The 23,102-nt window shown below is 44.6% G+C and overlaps 1 protein-coding gene across 4 annotated transcripts in view; it reads left to right on the top strand.

Annotated features, from left to right (window-relative positions):
* Positions 1-23,102, top strand: part of LOC121586329 (sodium bicarbonate cotransporter 3-like) — a 117,036-nt gene that overhangs the window by 36,339 nt on the left and 57,595 nt on the right. Inside the window, exon 1 of one of the 4 annotated variants that reach the window (XM_045226312.1) lies at positions 9,005-9,262. The exons of the other annotated variants lie outside the window; for them this stretch is intronic. Within the exon in view, the coding sequence (XP_045082247.1) occupies positions 9,227-9,262 (36 nt within the window). The 5' untranslated portion in view covers positions 9,005-9,226. Of the gene's footprint in view, positions 1-9,004; positions 9,263-23,102 lie in introns of those variants that run through there. 4 annotated transcript variants of the gene reach the window in all.

Raw genomic sequence — 23,102 nt, 5'->3', positions numbered from 1 at the left:
TGGCTCCAGAGAAGCGAGGACATCTGGAGTCAGGCTCACACCCACTTGCTACGTGCTGTCAGGAAACAGAAGTTGCAGGCCAATCGTCACCGTCGCCCCAATCCCGAATATACTCCAGGTCAATGGGTCTGGCTATCCACTCGAGACCTACGCCTCAGACTTCCTTGCAAGAAACTCAGTCCCAGGTATGTAGGTCCCTTCCAAATTGTTAAACAGATTACACCAGTTTCCTTCCGTTTGGCATTACCCTCTAATTATCGTATCTCTCCCACTTTTCATGTATCACTTCTCAAACCCGCTGGTGGTCCGAGAGCGGAGGAGGAGGAGCAGACCAGTGATCAGGGCCCCCACCCATCTTGGTGGACGGCGAGGAGGCATATCAGGTTCGAGATCTACTCGATTCCAGACGCCGGGGCAGGCTCCTCCAATATCTGGTGGATTGGGAGGGTACGGACCGGAAGAGCGATCCTGGGTTAATACAGAGGACATACTCGACCCCGCACTCATGACTGAGTTCCATAGGACGCACCCGGAGAAACCGGCCCCCGACCTCGAGGAAGACCCCGGCGTCGTTCGCCTCTTCGCGTCAGGAGCCGCTCGCAGGGGGGCTCTGTCACAAACGAGACTCCCGCTGTTCCTCCTGCTCACCACCAGAGGGAACCCTCTCCTGAGTATTAAACCCCTGAACTACATTTCCCACATACCTGGCTCTGATTACCGTTGCACCTGACTCCCATCAGTAGACTATTTAGGTGCTCTCAAACTCTCTCTCTTTGCGAAGTCTTGTTTACCCTGGTGATCATTTCTGAGCGTTTTTCGCCTGTGTCTGTCTGCCCGTGGATTTACTCTGGACTGTTTTCCCTCCTTGATTCTTTGCTGCCTGCCCTGGACTATATTCTTTACTGGACTGATTTTTGTAAGCTTGCTGCCTGCCCTGACCTTATGCCTGTACCTGGATTACGAGTTGCCTTATCCCTACTGTTGTGTCTGCTGGCGATTGACCCTGTTTGTACGACCCAGATTGTAATAAAACTGCAAATGGATCCTCACTCTCCTGGAGCGTCATTACAGTTTGGATATTGAAATATATTGTCATAATGTTCATTGTTGGATGTTGAAGTTTTTGGGCGGCAAAAAGTCTCTGAAACAAAGGCATCCCTTTCACCATACTAGAGTGCCAGAGATAGATTCTCCTCTCTAATTTATGGCAGTTTTAAGGTGTCAAGACCGGCACAGCCCTCCTGTGTGTAAGAGGGTCTGGTTGTTGCCATTTGCCGAGCTGATGTGAGGCCTTTGAACCTCACCCAGGGAGAGTCATGACAACGGTATGCCACTCAAGCCTAGGTGGCATAGTGAAAACCTTCCTCTCTGTCTCACGCAAGGGGCATAGGCCTAATTGAATTGTTCAGTGAAATCAGCTTGGAGTAAAATGCTGCCCCAGGGGAGCACAGCACACCTCCAGCCCAGCCTTCTCACGGGTGACCCGGGGTTAATCTAGTTGATCATGGCTACAGGTAAATCCCACCTGTTTGCTTCAGGTCTCAGCTCTCCAGCCCTCTGTTCTGCTAATCTAATCTGGTTAATAATCTTCTCAGATTAAAAGACTGAGTAAATCTTTGCTGTGGGCCATGTGATCAGTCTCTCGCCATGGTGCTTACTAAGAAGAATAGACTGCCTGCTGCAGCCTATGTCCCAAATGGCACCCTATTCCCTATATACGGTACTGAACTACTTTTGACCAGGGCTCATACTGCACTGTCTTGCTAACAGTACACAATACAATAACATCATTGGGGAGCCTGACCTTCAAATCCTGTTTAAAATAAATTAGCAAGTTGGCCTTGCCTTGCTTTCTTATGAATTGTAGAAATGTACAATCCCCCATGTTTGTCTCAGTGTGTGTGTGTGTGTGTGTGTGTGTGTGTGTGTGTGTGTGTGTGTGTGTGTGTGTCTCAGCTGGCTTGCTTTGCCTCCGTGTGAGATTCAGAGTCGGCCATTAGGTGTCACCCTGCCCCTCAGTTTCCACGGAACTGTGTTTAATGCAAGGCATTGATCAGCTGTATGGCTTTGTCCTGTCTCTAGTCATTAATGACTTGTACCTTTCTGTGTTTGCGACTGAAATATTAAAATGGATTTGATTTAGGTGGTGTAGGTCTATTTGAAATACCCGTTTCCTCATGTTGTAGACCTAGTCTGAGTCCCAAGTGGCACCTGATTCCCTATATAGTGCACTACTTTTGACCAGGGCCCATGTAGGTAAAAGGGTGTCATTTGAGACACAGCCGCAGCTCTTGATTTACCCTTTTCTGTTTATTACCATTACTATTATTACCATTATTACCATTGTATAGTCTCCTGAGTGGCGTAGTGGTCTAAGGCACTGCATCACAGTGCTAACTGTGCCACTAGAGATCCTGGTTCGAATCCAGGCTCTGTCGCAGCCGGCCGTGACCGGGAGACTCATGGGCGGCGCACAATTGGCCCAGTGTCGTCCAGGGTAGGGGAGGGAATGGCCGGCAGGGATGTAGCTCAATTGATAGAGCATGGCGTTTGCAACACCAGGGTTGTGGGTTCGTTTCCCACGGGGGGGCAGTATAAAAAAATATATATATATGTATTCACTAACTGTAAGTCGCTCTGGATAAGAGCGTCTGCTAAATGACTAAAATGTAAATGTAAAATAAGCATGATGTTACACTGACCACTTGAAAAAGAAAAGGAGAGCCGCACACTTTAGGAGCTCAGATGCAATAATTTAATAACCTAAAAACCAACGTTTCGACAGACAATCTGTCTTCATCAGGGTATAATGACAAACACTGCGGGTCACTAGTTTATATAGTGTCAAAGGACACACACAGGTGTCTGTAATCATGGCCGGGTGTGGCCTGATATCATTGGTTAATTCACAGATAAACAGCTCATCCTCTCCATGACAGATGCAGGAGGGAGGCTGCTAACTTCTATCCACTCCCGTCTGACCAACGCTGTACAACCAGCGCCTCATCCGCTACCAGTGGCAGTTTTATATTCAACGAGAGACTGGGCCGACGGAAGCGTGGAGGTGGCTGCGGTCACGCGTACCGACGAGATGCCGTACACGAAGGTGTAAGAAGAAACGACTACCAGAGGCAGAGGGGACCTTTCACACGGTCCCAGAACCCACGGGACTGTGTCTTTAATTTATCAAGCAAGATATTGAGTCCTGCCCATGTCTCCTTGCTAAATAAAGGTTTATATTTTGTGCCTACAACTCAGTGCAACGATTTCGATGTTAAGGTAGACAAGTTTTTTAGAAACATCTGTTTAAGGGAATACTTTAGCTCCCCTAATCATGATATTTCAACTGAACATGTAGGTGGCTCACCTGCACATACTCCTAGTCCTTTCAGAAGTAAGAGTTATTTTGTACCTCCAGCCAATCACAATCACTCTATTGAGACATATTGCAGACTCGCTGAAAAAGATGTTGGTAATCTCCTTAAGAACAGGAGTACATATCTTTCCATAATTTACCTAAGGATGAAAAACAAGCTTTGCTTGATTTACAATCCGATACGTCAGTCCTTACCCGCCCTGCTGATAAGGGTGGGTCGGTTGTACTCATGAGGACAGTTTATGTAAATGAGTGTCATAGACAACTGCTTGACAACTCCTTTTACAAGAAACTCATAAGTGACCCCACTTCCCAATTTCAGAACACTATCTTTACTGTCCTAGATGGGTATTTAAGTTCTGGTCATATCACCAAAAAAGAACACGACTTGTTGGCTATTCAACACCCTATAATTGCCACTTTCTATACTTTGCCGAAATTACACAAGAATGTTACAAAACCTCCAGGGCGCCCTAGCGGGCATTGATGCAGTAACAGCCCCTTTATCGACCTTTGTTTACTTTTTTATTAGACCTCTCGCAGAACATCTCCCCTCCTTTGTAAAGGACACCAGCAGTATGATCTCTATTGTTGAATCTCTTGATCCTCTCCCTGATATTACCTTGTTAGTTACTTTTGATGTTGAGTCGTTATACACAAACATTCCACACAAGGGCGGTATTGAGGCCATGGAACATTTTCTTCTGCAACGTGACCCAAATGAACTACCTTCCAGTGCATGCATTATAACATTGGCTGAAATAGTACTCACACACAACTACTTAATGTTTCTAAATGATTTCTTTATTCAGACGAAGGGTACTGCTATGGGATCCCCTATGGCTCCTAACTATGCTAATTTGTATGTGGGTTAAATGGAGAAACAGTCCATTTTCATTCCTCTCAAAAAAAAATTCTTGCCTAACATTATTATTTGGAAACGGTACATTGATGATATTTTTGTTCTATGGAGGGGTGATTCAATACAGCTCCAGGCATTCCATGCTTTTCTTAACTCTTGTTCTGAGCACCTGAGATTTACTATGCAATTTGACACACATCAAATCAGTTTCCTTGATCTTCTGATTTTGTGTGATGTTAAGTTGCGTCAATTCAAATCTGGTATTAGGAACAAAGGAGGTCAATACACGTCTTCTAAAATAGACTAGTAATTTAATTAATGCAAAACCTTCAATGGTAAATATGATGTCCATATATACAGGTCCACTGAAATACCACGCAGGGCACTCAGAGAACTGATCCATTGTTCTTCTTCAAATACTCTGACAGAGATAGTTCCCGCTCCTTGCTGGGCCTATCAGGGTAGAGACTGAGCGTGGTTTAGACTTACTCAGCCAATCGTTGGCGCACAGGCTGGTCCCAGACCCTTGGCGCTTCACTGTTGCACACTGTTGCCAGGCATAAGTTGTTATCGTCACAACTTGTAGAGTCAGCACCCATAGACACTGTTCCCCTGTACTCTTTGTACCTACGTCCTTGGACGGTTCACAGATCACAAAGAGGCAGTGTTCGTGTATGTGAGACACAAGTTCTTATCTCCCCCTACTCCCTAAAACAGCTCCTCACATTAATCACAGCTTGTTAGGTTAAACAATTTATATCAGTACAGAACAAACCTTTTATGTTTAATCATTAATGCATTCTTTCTAAGCTAGGCATCACATCTAGATCCCCACAGTGAGGAGAATGTTCTATACACTGATCTTTACAGGAAACCTACTGATGGTAACAGTTAGTTGAGGGCTGATAGTTGTCACCCACTTCCCTTGAAAAACAGTTTGCCCTACAGCCAATTCTGTCGAATCAAAAGAATTTGCAAAAACCTATTAGATTTTGGCAGAAATATGGCTGAGACGCAAAGAAAATTCAAGGAGAGGGGGTACAAAAATCGTCAGATTAATACTGCCGTTTAGAAAATTCTAAACAAATCGAGACCTGATCTCTTTCAAGGACAGTCTCACAAAAAGAAGCATTCTTGCGTTCTAACTACACGCGATTCAAAGTGCTCTGAACAAATTAAGGGAATCGTTCACAAACATTGGCACATTCTAAGATCCGATGACAGTATCGGTAATGTGTTTTCGGACCCTCCCTTGGTCGTATTCTCGCGGGCAGAAATCTCAGAGATCAATTGGTAAACTCTGATTTACCACCCCTAAACATCCCTGCACAACATCTATTTGCACCTCTACCGGATGGAAACTACAAGTGTAATGGCTGCGCTCAATGCAATGGCACTTACAAATGTAGATCCTTCAAACACCCCCAAACACAGGGAAACAGATCCCAATCAAAGGTGTTATTATGAGCTCCACTAAGGCATTTATTTATCTTATACAGTGAGGGAAAAAAGTATTTAGTCAGCCACCAATTGTGCAAGTTCTCCCACTTAAAAAGATGAGAGAGGCCTGTAATTTTCATCATAGGTACACGTCAACTATGACAGACAAATTGAGATTTTTTTTTCCAGAAAATCACATTGTAGGATTTTTAATGAATTTATTTGCAAATTATGGTGGAAAATAAGTATTTGGTCACCTAAAAACAAGCAAGATTTCTGGCTCTCACAGACCTGTAACTTCTTCTTTAAGAGGCTCCTCTGTCCTCCACTCGTTACCTGTATTTATGGCACCTGTTTGAACTTGTTATCAGTATAAAAGACACCTGTCCACAACCTCAAACAGTCACACTCCAAACTCCACTATGGCCAAGACCAAAGAGCTGTCAAAGGACACCAGAAACAAAATTGTAGACCTGCACCAGGCTGGGAAGACTGAATCTGCAATAGGTAAGCAGCTTGGTTTGAAGAAATCAACTGTGGGAGCAATTATTAGGAAATGGAAGACATACAAGACCACTGATAATCGCCCTCGATCTGGGGCTCCACGCAAGATCTCACCCCGTGGGGTCAAAATGATCACAAGAACGGTGAGCAAAAATCCCAGAACCACACGGGGGGACCTAGTGAATGACCTGCAGAGAGCTGGGACCAAAGTAACAAAGCCTACCATCAGTAACACACTACGCCGCCAGGGACTCAAATCCTGCAGTGCCAGACGTGTCCCCCTGCTTAAGCCAGTACATGTCCAGGCCCATCTGAAGTTTGCTAGAGTGCATTTGGATGATCCAGAAGAGGATTGGGAGAATGTCATATGGTCAGATGAAACCAAAATATAACTTTTTGGTAAAAACTCAACTCGTCGTGTTTGGAGGACAAAGAATGCTGAGTTGCATCCAAAGAACACCATACCTACTGTGAAGCATGGGGGTGGAAACATCATGCTTTGGGGCTGTTTTTCTGCAAAGGGACCAGGACGACTGATCTGTGTAAAGGAAAGAATGAAATGGGGCCATGTATCGTGAGATTTTGAGTGAAAACCTCCTTCCATCAGCAAGGGCATTGAAGATGAAACGTGGCTGGGTCTTTCAGCATGACAATGATCCCAAACACACCGCCCGGGCAACGAAGGAGTGGCTTCGTAAGAAGCATTTCAAGGTCCTGGAGTGGCCTAGCCAGTCTCCAGATCTCAACCCCATAGAAAATCTTTGGAGGGAGTTGAAAGTCCGTGTTGCCCAGCGACAGCCCCAAAACATCACTGCTCTAGAGGAGATCTGCATGGAGGAATGGGCCAAAATACCAGCAACAGTGTGTGAAAACCTTGTGAAGACTTACAGAAAACGTTTGACCTGTGTCATTGCCAACAAAGGGTATATAACAAAGTATTGAGAAACTTTTGTTATTGACCAAATACTTATTTTCCACCATAATTTGCAAATAAATTCATTAAAAATCCTACAATGTGATTTTCTGGATTTTTTTTTCTCATTTTGTCTGTCATAGTTGACGTGTACCTATGATGAAAATTACAGGCCTCTCTCCCTTTTTCCCCACTCTAACTTGTCCTTGTGGTAAACATTATGTGGGTAAAACAAAGTGCGAATTAAAAGTACGAATCTCGGAGCGTCGTAGCACCATTAGGGTCAAAAACTCTGCATACCCAGTCGCGGCCCACTTTTTTGAAACGAACCACTCGATTTCGTCCCTACTTTATAATATCGGCATCGAACATGTCACCCTCCCTAGGAGAGGGGGTGACCTCGACAACTTATTATTAAAACGAGAGGCTGCCTGGATCTTTAATTTAAAGACCCTTGCTCCCTTCGGTCTCAACGTTGACTTTGATTTGAAGCCATTCTTGTGATTATTGTGATTTTCCTATTCATTGTAAATGTTTGTGGGCCTATGTAGCCAAGTTGTATCTATGATCGTATGCTATATATTCATGTTTTTTGTATGTTCTGTTTATCTGTGAATTAACCAATGATATCAGGCCACACCCGGCCATGATTACAGACACCTGTGTGTGTCCTTTGACACTATGTAAACTAGTGACCCGATGAAGACAGCTTGTCTGTCGAAACGTTGGTTATTAGGTTATTAAATGATTGCATCTGAGCTCCTAGATTGTGCGGCTCTCCTTTTCTTTTTAAGTGTTCTACTCCGTTAGCCAGCACTTCACCTAAATAGGTGTGCGTTTCTTTCGCCTTTATATTAATCTGTTACACTGACCACCCCATATCTTAGGCCTCACTCCCCCGTATCTGAGATACCTACTGCAGCCCTCCTCCTCCACATACAAGACCCGTTCTGCCAGTCACATTCTGTTAAAGGTCCCCAAAGCACACACATCCCTGGGTCGCTCCTCTTTCCAATTCGCTGCAGTTAGCGACTGGAACGAGCTGCAAAAAACACTCAAACTGGACAGTTTTATCTCCATCTCTTCATTCAAAGACTCAATCATGGACACTTACTGACAGTTGTTGTCTCTACCTTCTTGCCCTTTGTGCTGTTGTCTGTGCCCAATAATGTTTGTACCATGTCTTGTGCTGCTACCATGTTGTGCTGCTGCCATGTTGTGTTGCTACCATGTTGTTTTCATGTTTGGTTGCTACCTTGCTGTGTTGTCGTGTGTTGCTGCCATGCTATGTTGTTGTCTTAGGTCTTTATGTAGTGTTGTGTTGTCTCTCTTGTTGTGATGTGTGTTTGATCATATATATATATATATATTTATTTTTTTATCCCAGCCCCCGTCCCCGCAGGAGGCCTTTTGCTTTTTGGTAGGCCGTCATTGTAAATAAGAATTTGTTCTTAACTGACTTGCCTAGTTAAATAAAGGTTAAATAAAAAGAAAAGTAATATGTCCTATGTTTTATGACCTTTATGTTTGTGGACGGGGTATTCTGAGCGCATGAGTCATGAGTCTCCATGGAATTAGAAGGTGCTGAAAGATGTGTACCTGACCTTGAGACTGTGATAAAGATCACAAATGTAGCAGAATCAAAGGAGGCGGAGAAACTTAATGAATACATCTCTGTCTGGCCTTTTCAATTCTCCACGCCCTCTGGGTAATGTCTGTGAGAAATGTTTGTGTGTGGGTGTGTGCCCTGAATGCCATTGTGGGTGTGTGTGTGTGTGTGGGGGGGGTGTATTTGTGTGTGTCCTCTGTGTGTGTCCTCTCTGTGTGTGCACGCCTGCGTGCGCTCTTGGCTGGGCAAATTAAATATTCATGGTGGCGGGGGATTGGCTGCTGAGAGAGGAGCGGGCTGTCGGAGAGGAGCAAGTCTGTTTTAAGGCAGGCAGTGCTCTGCTCTCTCACTCGGTATAAACACAGACGAGCAGGCAACAGTAGCCCAGTATTCCAGTGTCTCGGTCAGAGCTCAGACACACACAAGCCCACACTAACGCTCACAGAAACACACACACACACACACACACAGGGGAGATAACAGAGAGAAGAAACCGGCTAACGCCACAGCTGCCTCACCCAGATGGCGGGGAACCGTGAAGGGGAGCATGTGCTGACGGTAGGTCTACTCTGCTCTTATAACATGAGTGTGTTTGGTTTTGTGTGTGTGTGTCATCTCCATCTCTGACATTGTCTTGCTGTACCGTAGAATAGTGGTCGTGGTTGCAGAATAGAATAGAGGGTGTTCTATTGGATGTATCAGAGGGGAAGATAGAGGGCGATAATGTGGGAAGGGGAGAGTCCCTGCCTTCCTCTTAGAAAGGAAGTGATCCTTCCCGCTCTTCACTAGTACTAAGGAGCCGGAATGGAGAAAAGGAGACAGGAACAGATATGGCTGCTTTAAAGAGGAAGACCAGGAGAGAGAGAGGAGGAGCGTGAGAGAGGTGTAGAAGAGGAAAATGCAGACTAGAGAGAATTGAATCAAAACTAATCGGAGCATGCTCCTTTGATAAATATTTATCAATTTATGGATAAGATGTTTGTGTATCTATTGAATGGAAGTTGATGTCAGTCACATTGAGGGAAATATCAAATGATAGGCTATTGAAATAGCCTAGATAAGGAGAGAATGACAGGGAAGGGGGAATATGTAGACACCTGTGGATACTAGGTTGTACATTCAAGGAGAGGAAAATGTGTTTTAGAGAGGAGTGGAAATGGTTTCCATTTCTGTGTAGCCTATGCTTTAGCCTATTTTCTGGGGGTGGGGGGCATGCAATTTGCTGCTGGCTCTGGTATTGCGTTTGGCCTGTGTGTGACAGTGGAGATACAACTCAGGGGACTGGCGTGTCTCTAGAGCTATGCAACTCCTCACTGACGTCACCCCCCTGCCTGGAACAAGGCCCAGTAACAACAGCCTGGGATAGAGGGAACCTGGCTGGCTCTGAAATCACTCCTACTATAAACCAGAATCACACACTGATTCATTTCACATTCACAGTGACAAGCACCAGGGTCCAATGCGCAGTGGATTTGATTTAAAATCGAAGTCCCCATGTTAACAGATAGGCTATACAGTAACTGACCCTTCACAAACACACACACACACAAATACTGTTCATTGGTCTGACATGATAAGCAAAATCAAAACCATATGGATGAAATTACGCCACACAAACTCAAATGTACACATAGCCTATAGACTACTATGCACGCACACACAGTCATGGATTTTTGGATTACGGTAATTGGCCAACCAAATGACCGTGGTCTCCTTAATATATTTTGGGGGGACGCAGATTTTCTCCTCTCTTTAGCTCCTGACTGCATGTGCTGCCACAGAAATAGAATGAATAGAACGGTCGTCCCCATTCAAGTCAATAATGGCATAATGGGTGGACTGGCGGCCATTGCGAGTGTACCCATAGGAGCAAAACAGGAAGTAAAAGCAGGAAGTGTACACATCAATATGTGCTGTGATTTGTTGATTAAACTCAACTGACATTACAAAAAATATGTTCCATTGCATGAGCCACATCAGTTAATATCATTTGAATGAACATTCTACATTACCATGGAAAGTATTGGGCAACACTTTACCTGACACCCCAGCGTCATAACATGTTATGACACGGTCATAACCATGTCATATATCATAACAGCTGACATAACAGGTCTAAATATATGTGTTATGACAGGTTGTGACATACACTACATGACCAAAAGTATGTGGACACCTGCTCGTCGAACACCTCATTCCAATATCATGGGCATGATATTGCAGCTATAACAGCCTCCACTCTTCTGGGAAGGCTTTCCACTAGATGTTGGAACATTGCTGCGGGGACTTGCTTACATTCAGCCACAAGAGCATTAGTGAAGTCGGGCACTGATGTTGGGCGATTAGGCCTGGCTCGCAGTCGGCGTTCCAATTCATCCCAAAGGTGTTCGATGGAGTTGAGGTCAGGGCTCTGTGCAGGCCAGTCAAGTTCTTCCACACCGATCTCGACAAACCATTTCTGTATGGACCTCACTTTGTGCAAGGGGGCATTATCATGCTGAAATAGGAAAGAGCCTTCCCCAAACTGTTGACACAAAGTTGGAAGCACAGAATCGTCTAGAATGTAATTGTATGCTGTAGCGTTAAGATTTCCCTTCACTGGAACTAAGAGGCCTAGCCCGAACTAGGGCTGGGTGATATGGCCAAAATATAATATCACGGTATAATTAAATAAAACGTCATTCTAAGTACATACATTCTAAGTAATCTTAAATGGGTCTTTCTCCATTCTGATTGTTTTATACTGTTCAATTCAACCAAAAATAATTTTCAGCATTTTCATCCATTTCTGCATTTCCTGCACTCATTTGAGATCATTTCCACATTGCCACATAGGGCTGCATGATATGGTCAATCAATCTAGGCCATATTTTTTACTAAATGTTGCAATTGCGATTTTACTTGTGATTTAGAGCAAAACACTTGGGTGAACTGTTGGAATCATGGCAATATAATTATTATTCAAATTCTATAGTTAGAATATAATAGTGGGCACTTTGAATACAGTGTTTGATATGACAACAAATGAAAATGCCAGGGAGGAGTTATTGTGACAGGGTAGGAACCAAAGTGTTGACAAGTGTTTCCTAATAATCTTTGGCTACATTGAATGTTTTCTCTTAGCTACTTAAAACAGCTAACATATTCTTGCTTTGAGTATTCCTCAATGTAGGTGTAGGTCTACACTATCACTGGTATTATCAGGCTGTATAGCTAGTTATGTTTGCTCTGACCCAGAACATTTATTAGGTAGCTAACAATTAGTATTAGCGGCAAACAAGATTTAGGCCCAACTTGCTAAGAAAAGACAAACTAGCTGTTTGCAGATGTAAGAAACACAAACTATTAGTGTAATTATAGAACGCTAGTGGATTTATATTAAGAAGCAAAGTGGAAACAGCATCATTGTCATCAACATTGTTGCATGTGCTGCATTGACCATGCAGACTGATCGCAAGTGTCTCATGGTCGAGCAACAACAAATGCGCTCCTTGAGTGACAGGGGGCGGGACTAGGTCGTGGGGTAAGCGGCATGGAAAGAGAGAGAGTGGAGAGATGACTCCAGTATCGAAGTAAACTATAAAAATTGACGTTACACACGGCGTATCACATTTAACAAACCAAACATTCAAATACCGTTATAGAAAGTAAAGTAAAAACGCAAACCGGTCCGTACCGCCCAGGCCTAGCCCGAACCATGAAAAACAGCCCCAGACCATTAGTCCTGCTCCACCAAACTTTACAGTTGGCACTATGCATTGGGGCCAGTAGAGTTCTCCTGACATCCGCCAAAACCAGATTCGTCCGTTGGACTGCCAGATTCATCACTCCAGAGAACGCGTTTTCACTGCTCCATAGTCCAACTGCAGCAAGCTTTACACCACTTCAGCCGACGCTTGGCATTGCGCATGGTAATCTTTGGCTTGTGTGAGGCTTTTCAGCCATGGAAACCCATTTCATGAAGTTCCCGACGAACAGTTATTGTGCTGACGTTGCTTCCAGAGATAGTTTGGAACTCGGTAGTGAGTGTTGCAACCGAGGACAGACGATTTTTACACACTTCGCGGCTGAGCCGGTGTTGCTCCTAGACATTTCCACTTCACAATAACAGCACTTACAGTTGACCGGGGCAGCTCTAGTAGGGCAGAAATTTGATAAGCTGACTTGTTGGAAAGGTGGCATCCTATGACGGTGCCACGGTTGAAAGTCACTGAGCTCTCCAGTAAGGCCATTCTACTGCCAATGTTTGTCAATGGCGATTGCATGGCTGTGTGCTCTATTTCATACACCTGTCAGCAACGGGTGTGGCTGAAATAGCCGAATCCAGTCATTTGAAGGGGTATCCATATACTTTTGTGTATATTGCGTTATTTTATGGCTGGTTATGACACCTACATAATAGTGTCGAAATCCACCACACAAGGCAAAACATTCCATTACACCAGTGGTTCCCAATCTTTTTTGGTTAATGTACCAACCTTTTTTGGTTAATGTACCAACCAGAACATTTTGCTCTGCCCGGAGTACCCCTGAAGTACCCCCTCATGAGCATTTGACCAGTAAGCCTATGGTCTCATGAGTATTCTCAAGTACCCCCTGTGGATAGGCCTAGTACCCCTGGTTGGGAAACACTGCATTACACCATAGGCTACGTGTCAACAGTATTTTTATGTTATACAGTGCATTCGGAAAGTATTCAGACCCCTTGACTTTTTCCACAGTTTGTTACGTTACAGTCTTATTCTAAAATTGATTAAATTGTTTTTCCCACTCATCAATCTACACACAATACCCCATAATAACAAAATGAAAACAGGTTAAAAAAAAGCAGGTTTTTAGATTTTTTTGCAAAAGTATTAAGAATAAAAAACTTAAATAACACATTTACATAAGTATTCAGACCCTTTACTCAGTACTTTGTTAAAGCACCTTTGGCAGCGATTACAGCCTCGAGTCTTCTTGGGTATGACGCTACAAGCTTGGCACATTCTTCTCTGCAGATCCTCTCAAGCTCTGTCAGGTTGGATGGGGAGCATTGCTGCACAGCTATTTTCAGGTCTCTCCAGAGATGTTCGATCCGGTTCAAGTCCGGGCTCTGGCTGGGCCACTCAAGGACATTCAGAGACTTGTCCCGAAGCCACTCCTGCATTGTCTTGGCTGTGTGCTTAGGGTCATTGTCCTGTTGGAAGGTGAACCTTCGCCCCAGTCTGAGGTCCTGAGCGCTCTGGAGAAGGTTTTCATCAAGGATCTCTCTGTACTTTGCTCCGTTCATCTTTCCCTCGATCCTGACTAGTCTCCCAGTCCCTGCCGCTGAAGAACATCCCCACAGCATGATGCTTCCACCACCATCCTTCACCATATGGATGGTGCCTGGTTTCCTCCAGACATGACGCTTGGCATTCAGGCCAAAGAGTTCTTGGTTTCATTAGACCAGAGAATCTTGTTTCTCATGGTCTGAGAGTCCTTTAGGTGCCTTTTGGCAAACTCCAAGCGGGCTGTCATGTGCCTTTTAGTGAGGAGTGGCTTCCGTCTGGCCACTCTACCATTAAGGCCTGATTGGTGGAGTGCTGCAGAGATGGCTGTCCTTCTGGAAGGTTCTACCATCTCCACAGAGGAACTCTAGAGCTCTGTCAGAGTGACCATCGGGTTCTTGGTCACCTCCCTGACCAAGGCCCTTCTCCCACGATGGCTCAGTTTGGCTGGGCGGCCAGCTCTAGGAAGAGTCTTGGTGGTTCCAAACTTCTTCCATTTAAGAATGATGGAGGCCACTGTGTTCTTGGGGATCTTCAATGCTGCAGAACTGTTTTGGTACCCTTCCCCAGATCTGTGCCTCGACACAATTCTGTCTCCGAGCTCTAAGGACAATTCCTTCGACCTTCGGCTTGGTTTTTGCTCTGACATGCACTGTCAACCGTGGGATCTTATATAGACAGGTGTGTGCCTTTCCAAATCATGTCCAATCAATTGAATTTACCACAGGTGGACTCCAATCAAGTTGTAGAAACACCTCAATCAATGGAAACAGGATGCACCTGAGCTCAATTTCGAGTCTCATAGCAAAGGGTCTGAATACTTATGTAAATAAGGTATCAGTTTTTTATTTTGAATGAATTTGAAAACATTTAGAAAAACCTGTTTTCGCTTTGTCATTATGGGGTATTGTGTGTAGATTGCTGAGGAAAATGTTTTATTTAATCGATTTTAGAATAAGGCTGTAACGTAACAAAATGTGGAAAAAGTAAAGGGGTCTGAATACTTTCAGAAGTCACTGTAAAGTGTTACCAAGTATTGCATCACAATACCAGGCAGCCAATGCAAGTGTACCCATTGGTTTACCAGTCAAATTGCCAGGGTTAGAGGTTCCAAGCCCGTTCTATTCATTCTATTTAGTTGTGTGATGCTGCTGCATTGTGGGGGGCATTGCCTAGGTAACCGAAGTGTCCTTTGCTAGTTTCTTGTTTCAGCAAGGAGCAACAAAGCATCATCACGTTGTTAAGAGCATGTTACCGCAGAAACCGACTCAACTGCACGAATGGCCCCCATCCCGTCTTCAGTCAGCTGTTCGTTATTTTTTTTATTTTTTTTAATACGGTTATGATGGTTATTTAATTTTCATGGTGGTCTTCATCCGTAACCGTCAGTTACACTGATATATTGTAACACGCGCTGCTGTTGACAGTGACAGCTTTAGATCCCATGCTTCTTGTGTGTCATTGCCTTGAGAACAGACACATCATAGAGTATATGAATGATTTACATTTACATTTACATTTTAGTCATTTAGCAGACGCTCTTATCCAGAGCGACTTACAGGAGCAATTAGGGTTAAGTGCCTTGCTCAAGGGCACATTTACGTCATTTAGCAGACGCTCTTATCCAGAGCGACTTACAAATTGGTGCATTCACCCTATAGCCAGTGGGATAACCACTTTCCAATTTTATTTTATTTTATTTTATTATTTTTTTTTGGGGGGGGGGGGGTAGAAGGATTACTTTATCCTATCCCAGGTATTCCTTAAAGAGGTGGGGTTTCAAATGTCTCCGGAAGGTGGTGAGTGACTCCGCTGTCCTGGCGTCGTGAGGGAGCTTGTTCCACCATTGGGGTGCCAGAGCAGCGAACAGTTTTGACTGGGCTGAGCGGGAACTATGCTTCCGCAGAGGAAGGGGAGCCAGCAGGCCAGAGGTGGATGAACGCAATGCCCTCGTTTGGGTGTAGGGACTGATCAGAGCCTGAAGGTATGGAGGTGCCGTTCCCCTCACTGCTCCATAGGCAAGCACCATGGTCTTGTAACGGATGCGAGCTTCAACTGGAAGCCAGTGGAGTGTGCGGAGGAGGGGGTGACGTGAGAGAACTTGTGAAGGTTGAACACCAGACGGGCTGCGGCATTCTGGATGAGTTGTAGGGGTTTAATGGCACAGGCAGGGAGCCCAGCCAACAGCGAGTTGCAGTAATCCAGACGGGGAGATGACAAGTGCCTGGATTAGGACCTGTGCCGCTTCCTGTGTAAGGCAGGGTCGTACTCTCCGAATGTTGTAGAGCATGAACCTGCAGGATCGGGTCACCGCCTTGATGTTAGCGGAGAACGACAGGTTGTTGTCCAGGGTCACGCCAAGGCTCTTCGCACTCTGGGAGGAGGACACAACGGAGTTGTCAACCGTGATGGCGAGATCATGGAACGGGCAGTCCTTCCCCGGGAGGAAGAGCAGCTCCGTCTTGCCAGGGTTCAGCTTGAGGTGGTGATCCGTCATCCATACTGATATGTCTGCCAGACATGCAGAGATGCGATTCGCCACCTGGTTATCAGAAGGGGAAAGGAGAAGATTAGTTGTGTATCGTCAGCGTAGCAATGATAGGAGAGGCCATGTGAGGATATGACAGAGCCAAGTGACTTGGTGTATAGGGAGAAAAGGAGAGGGCCTAGAACTGAGCCCTGGGGGACACCAGTGGTGAGAGCACATGGTGCGGAGACAGCTTCTCGCCACGCCACTTGGTAGGAGCGACCGGTCAGGTAGGGACGCAATCCAGGAGTGAGCCGCGCCGGAGATGCCCAGCTCGGAGAGGGTGGAGAGGAGGATCTGATGGTTCACAGTATCAAAGGCAGCAGACAGGTCTAGAAGGACAAGAGCAGAGGAGAGAGAGTTAGCTTTAGCAGTGCGGAGAGCCTCCGTGACACAGAGAAGAGCAGTCTCAGTTGAATGACCAGTCCTGAAACCTGACTGGTTTGGATCAAGAAGGTCATTCTGAGAGCGATAGCAAGAGAGTTGGCTAAAGACGGCACGCTCAATAGTTTTGTAAAGAAAAGAAAGAAGGGATACTGGTCTGTAGTTGTTGACATCAGTGGGGTCGAGTGTTGGTTTTTTGAGAAGGGGTGCAACTCTCGCTCTCTTTTTTTTTTTTACTCTAGTCTTCTTTGGGATGAGTGCACACAGAAACAAGCAGCGCCATGTTAAGTGATGCTGTTTTTAGACTGCAGGACCCTAGTCCCCCAAAAATCATATTAGTCTCTAGTTCTCTACGGGGATCCAGTATTTTGGGTTCAATAGATAGGTCTATCACCTTTTTATGTCTGGCTGGTGAACGTAGCATGTAGCTGCTCTAGTGTGATGACTGATGTCTGAGTGATTTTGCGTGATATTATGTAAACTATGGCGTGCTCTTGGAAGGTGGGTGCACTTAGGTCACATGGGCTAGCTATGGGGTAGAGGATGAGATTACCTTGCCTCTTTGTTATTGCCAGCTTTGCCCCCACCCCTTGGCACCCCTTGGCCTGGAATGAGCAGGGTTGGGAATGGTTTATCCCAAATGAGACTCCATGCATGCCCCCCATTCTGCTGCTCTCGCACTTCAGGTGACGTTATGGCCCCTGGGTCGTGAGCCCCCCCATTTAGAGCCCCCCTCCTCTCCCTCTCTGTTAGGGACAGTCAGGACCTTGCTGTCACCCCCGCCCCCCCTCCCCCATGAAGTCACTGGGCTGGTGTAGCTGTGTTCTGTGGGTAAGTGGGCATGACCAGCTGGCTCCTGGGGGGGGTTATTTTGGACCGCTGTAGCCGCAGCAGCAGGTTGCATATTGTATGTTGAAATTGTTATGAGCGGAACAAACCAGCTCTGGTTCTAAACACGTGTGCATGATTTATCCACCCCATGGACTCAACACATGAAATGCATACCAAACACACGCTGCCTGACACACATACAATAAACAGCTTCACATGCTCACAAACATCATGCTTCCAGATTTCCGTAGGCACTAGGCCTATTTTAAGAGGCTTTGAAGTGGTAATGAACCTGGGAATAATCAGCATTTCTCAGGTGTAAACATTTCCCCGGCCGGCGTGACAAACTCTTGAAATCGATTATGAATGCTCTCGTGTGAGGGGCGATATGGAAACCCAAAGGCCATACTAATGGATTATGTATGTGTGTACTGTCTGTTTACATGTAGGCTAGCTGTGTGTGGTAAACAAGTGTTTATCAAGACGCATGTCACCTATGCTGTGACAGATATGAAAAATAACATTTGTTCCATTTTAAATTTAGTTTACTCTTGTCAGACAGTTTGATGTTAGGCATTATTCATTTTGAGCTAGGCCTACTTTAGATTTAAAAAGCAGTTTCACGTTCACAGCTTTGTGTTGGCAGTCCACAGACACACCCGCACACTGATTATCAGAGCTGACTATTTTGACAATCTCGTTTGTCTTTCAGACAAGTGTGTGTCAAATCTAATCTAATTTTATTGGCCACATGCGCAGAATACAACAGGTGCAGACATTACAGTGAAATGCTTACTTACAGCCCTTAACCAACAGTGCATTTATTTTTAATAAAAAAAGTTAAATAAAACAACAAAAAAGTGTTGAGAAAAAAAGAGCAGAAGTAAAATAAAATAACAGTAGGGAGGCTATATATACAGGGGGGTACCGGTGCAGAGTCAATGTGCGGGGGCACCGGCTAGTTGAGGTAGTTGAAGTAATATGTACATGTGGGTAGAGTTAGTGACTATGCATAAATAATTAACAGAGTAGCAGCAGCGTAAAAAGATGGGGTGGGGGGTGGGGGTGGGGGGCAGTGCAAATAGTCTGGGTAGCCATGATTAGCTGTTCAGGAGTCTTATGGCTTGTGGGTAGAAGCTGTTGAGAAGTCTTTAGGACCTAGACTTGGCACTCCGGTACCGCTTGCCGTGCGGTAGCAGAGAGAACAGTCTATGACTAGGGTGGTTGGAGTCTTTGACAATTTTGAGTGCCTTCCTCTGACACCGCCTGGTATAGAGGTCCTGGATGGCAGGAAGCTTGGCCCCAGTGATGTACTGGGCTGTACGCACTACCCTCTGTAGTGCCTTGCGGTCGGAGGCCAAGCAGTTGCCATACCAGGCGGTGATGCAACCAGTCAGGATGCTCTCGATGGTGCAGCTGTAGAAGTTTTTGAGGATCTGAGGACCCATGCCAAATCTTTTCAGTCTCCTGAGGGGGAATAGGCTTTGTCATGCCCCCTTCACGTGTGTGTGTGTGTGTGTGTGTGTGTGTGTGTGTGTGTGTGTGTGTGTGTGTGTGTGTGTGTATGTGTATGTATCTCTGTATATGTAGTAGCTCATGAGATTGGAGGCTCAGTTCAAGAGGGGCTTGTATGGTTCAGTGGAGAGAGGGGTCGGAGCAAATGAGACCCCAATGCCAGAGAGATGTGCTCTGTGCATATCATGTTCCTATCCTCCCACTGTATGTTTAACATCCTCACCTATTGAATCAGCTCTCTCTGCTGACTAGCAGCAGTGCTTCTCAGTGATTAGTGGGATATTTCAATGCCTCCTCCAATGGAGGAGCTGTTGCATTTAAAGCCCTCAAATGCACTATCCTTTTAATCACTTACCAACCAAGTACCATATAGGCCTTAGGGCTGGGCAATATGGCCAAAATGTCATATCACTATATTTTTCACATTTTTGATGATATTTGATATTTTTGAATTATAAAAGTTATACATTTTCTTTGAGTTGTGCATGACCCTAGGGTGGCAACACGTAAATTATAAGTGATTTCAATGGGCTTTCTCCATTCTGATTGTTTTATGCTGTTCAATCAAACTTCAACCAAAGGTGTATCTCATTTGAGATAATTTCCACACTGCCACGTAGGGCTGCATGATATGGGCAAAAAAATTGAGGCCTTATTTTTTTACCAAATATTGCAAATGCGATTTGACTTGCAATTTAGATAATAACTCTTGGGTGAACTGTTGGAATCATGGAAATAGAAGGATTATTCCAATTCTATAGTTAGAATGTAATAGTGGGAACTTTGAATACAGTTTGACATGACAATGAATGAAAAAGCCGGGGAGGCGTTCATAGAATTAAGAATTAGAATACTAATAGGATCTCTTTGGAGGCGTTATTGTTACATGGTAGGAACCAAAGTTTTGGTCAGTGTTTCCCAGGGGAGTGGGACCCTATATTCTTTGGCTATATTAAATGTTTTCTCTTACTTCATGTAGCTAACATATTAATGCTTTGCCTATTCCTCTCTGATTTAGAAGATATTGTTGCACAAACAACATGCTGATTTAGGCCTACATTAGCACTGGTATCAGGCTGTATTAGCTAGCTACGTTTGCTCTGACTCAGTAAAATTATTAGCTAGCTAGCTAGCCAGCTAACTAGCGATTAGCATAAGTGGCTAACACGCCTACTTTAGCCACCAGTTGCTAAGAAAAGATAAACTAGCTGTTGCTAGCTAATTTGTCCTGGGATATAAACATTTGGTTGTTATTTTACCTGAAATGCACAAGGTCCACAGATAAAAGGGTAAATCGAGTTTGTTTCTAGTAATCTCTCCTCCTTCAGGCTTCTTTTTCTTCTTTGGACTTTATATGGAGGTTGGCAACCAACTTTAAGGTGTATTACCACCACCGACTGGAGTGTGGACCTCAGTTCATCTTTCAATCACCCATGTGGGTATATGCTCCTAAACACCAATGAGGAGATGGGAGAGGCGGGACTTGCAGCGCGTCAAGCTTCACAAATAGAACCAAGTTCTATTTTAGCGCCTGGCTACACAGACGCTCGTTGATGCGCGCGAGCAGTGTGGTGTAATGATTGAGTAGCGTATGTGTATATTTATTTTGCGACGCGAGCGGTGTGGTCAGCATGTATGCCAACAGAGCGCTGGTTCATCCTGTGGTATTTTTGCATCGGTTATGGCGATAGTGTAACGTCCATTTTTATAATTTACTCCGCTACTTGAGTCATCTCTCTCCGCTCTCTCTCTCTCTCTCCATGCTGCTTACCACACAAGACCTAGCCCCGCCCCCTGTCACTCAAGGAGTGCATTTGTTGTTGCTCGTTACTTGCGTTCAGTATGCATGGTCAATGCAGCACATGCAACAATGTTGATGACAACGATGCTGTTTCCACTTTGCGTCTTAATATAAATCCACAAGCGTTCTACAATTACACTTAGTTAGTTTCTTACATCTGCAAACAGCTAGTTAGTCTTTTCTTAGCAAGTTGTCACTAAATCGTGTTAGCCACTAATGCTAATCGCTACTTAGCTGGCTTAGTGTACTGAGTCAGCTAAGTAGTTCCCTAGGTCCCCTAGAAAACACTGACCAACACTTTGGTTCCTACCCTGTAACAATAACTCCTCCCTGGCATTATAATAATTATAATATAATCATTCCATTTCCATTATTCCAACAGTTCACCCAAGTGTTTTGATCTAAATCGCAAGTCAAATCGCAATTGCACATAAAAGAAGGCCTAGATTTATTGCCAATATCGTGCAATAGGGTGGCAGTGTGGAAATCATCTCAAATGAGTGCAGGAAGTGCAGAAATGGATGAAAATGCAGAAAAAGGTTTTTAGTTGAAGTTTAATTGAACAGTATAAAACAATCAAAATGGAGAAAGACCCAAATCACTTACAATGTATGTGTTGCCACCTTAGGGTCTTGCCCTACTCATAAAGCAAATATATAATTTTTATTATTCCAAAACATAAAATACCGTCATACTGTCAGAAATTAGAAAAAGACTGTGATATGATATTTTGGCCATATCGCCCAGCCCTATATGGAGGTACAGGTAGGTCAAAAATAGCCTCCTCTCCCAGTCACAATACCTCATGTGGGGCTGAAATAGACACTGTGGTGGGGGCTGGCTGGGTGCTGGAGAGTTGAGAGACCTGTCTGTCCTCATCGGGGGGCCATAGGAAACAGTGGAGAATGGTGTGAAACATCACTAATAAGGGCTAAGAGGCTTTGTATTGGAGGAAGCAGAGTGATGAGCTCTTATTAAGTTTGGTTGGATTCTGGTCACATCGAGTGTAATTACAGTTGGGGAAAGTATTTAGTCAGCCACCAATTGTGCAAGTTCTCCCACTTAAAAAGATGAGAGAGGCCTGTAATTTTCATCATAGGTACACGTCAACTATGACAGACAAATTGAGAAAAAAAAATCCAAAAAATCACATTGTAGGATTTTTAATGAATTTATTTGCAAATTATGGTGGAAAATAAGTATTTGGTCACCTACAAACAAGCAAGATTTCTGGCTCTCACAGACCTGTAACTTCTTCTTTAAGAGGCTCCTCTGTCCTCCACTCGTTACCTGTATTAATGGCACCTGTTTGAACTTGTTATCAGTATAAAAGACACCTGTCCACAACTTCAAACAGTCACACTCCAAACTCCACTATGGCCAAGACCAAAGAGCTGTCAAAGGACACCAGAAACAAAATTGTAGACCTGCACCAGGCTGGGAAGACTGAATCTGCAATAGGTAAGCAGCTTGGTTTGAAGAAATCAACTGTGGGAGCAATTATTAGGAAATGGAAGACATACAAGACCACTGATAATCTCCCTCGATCTGGGGCTCCACGCAAGATCTCACCACGTGGGGTCAAAATGATCTCAAGAACGGTGAGCAAAAATCCCAGAACCACACGGGGGGACCTAGTGAATGACCTGCAGAGAGCTGGGACCAAAGTAACAAAGCCTACCATCAGTAACACACTACGCCGCCAGGGACTCAAATCCTGCAGTGCAAGACGTGTCCCCCTGCTTAAGCCAGTACATGTCCAGGCCCGTCTGAAGTTTGCTAGAGTGCATTTGGATGATCCAGAAGAGGATTTGGAGAATGTCATATGGTCAGATGAAACCAAAATAGAACATTTTGGTAAAAACTCAACTCGTCGTGTTTGGAGGACAAAGAATGCTGAGTTGCATCCAAAGAACACCATACCTACTGTTAAGCATGGGGGTGGAAACATCATGCTTTGGGGCTGTTTTTCTGCAAAGGGACCAGGACGACTGATCCGTGTAAAGGAAAGAATGAATGGGGCCATGTATCGTGAGATTTTGAGTGAAAACCTCCTTCCATCAGCAAGGGCATTGAAGATGAAATGTG

The sequence above is a fragment of the Coregonus clupeaformis genome, chromosome 17 (assembly GCF_020615455.1).
Source record: "Coregonus clupeaformis isolate EN_2021a chromosome 17, ASM2061545v1, whole genome shotgun sequence".
Lineage (NCBI taxonomy): Eukaryota > Metazoa > Chordata > Actinopteri > Salmoniformes > Salmonidae > Coregonus > Coregonus clupeaformis.
The sequence above is the reverse complement of the archived record's forward strand: the minus strand, read 5'-3'. Positions and strand labels throughout refer to the sequence as shown.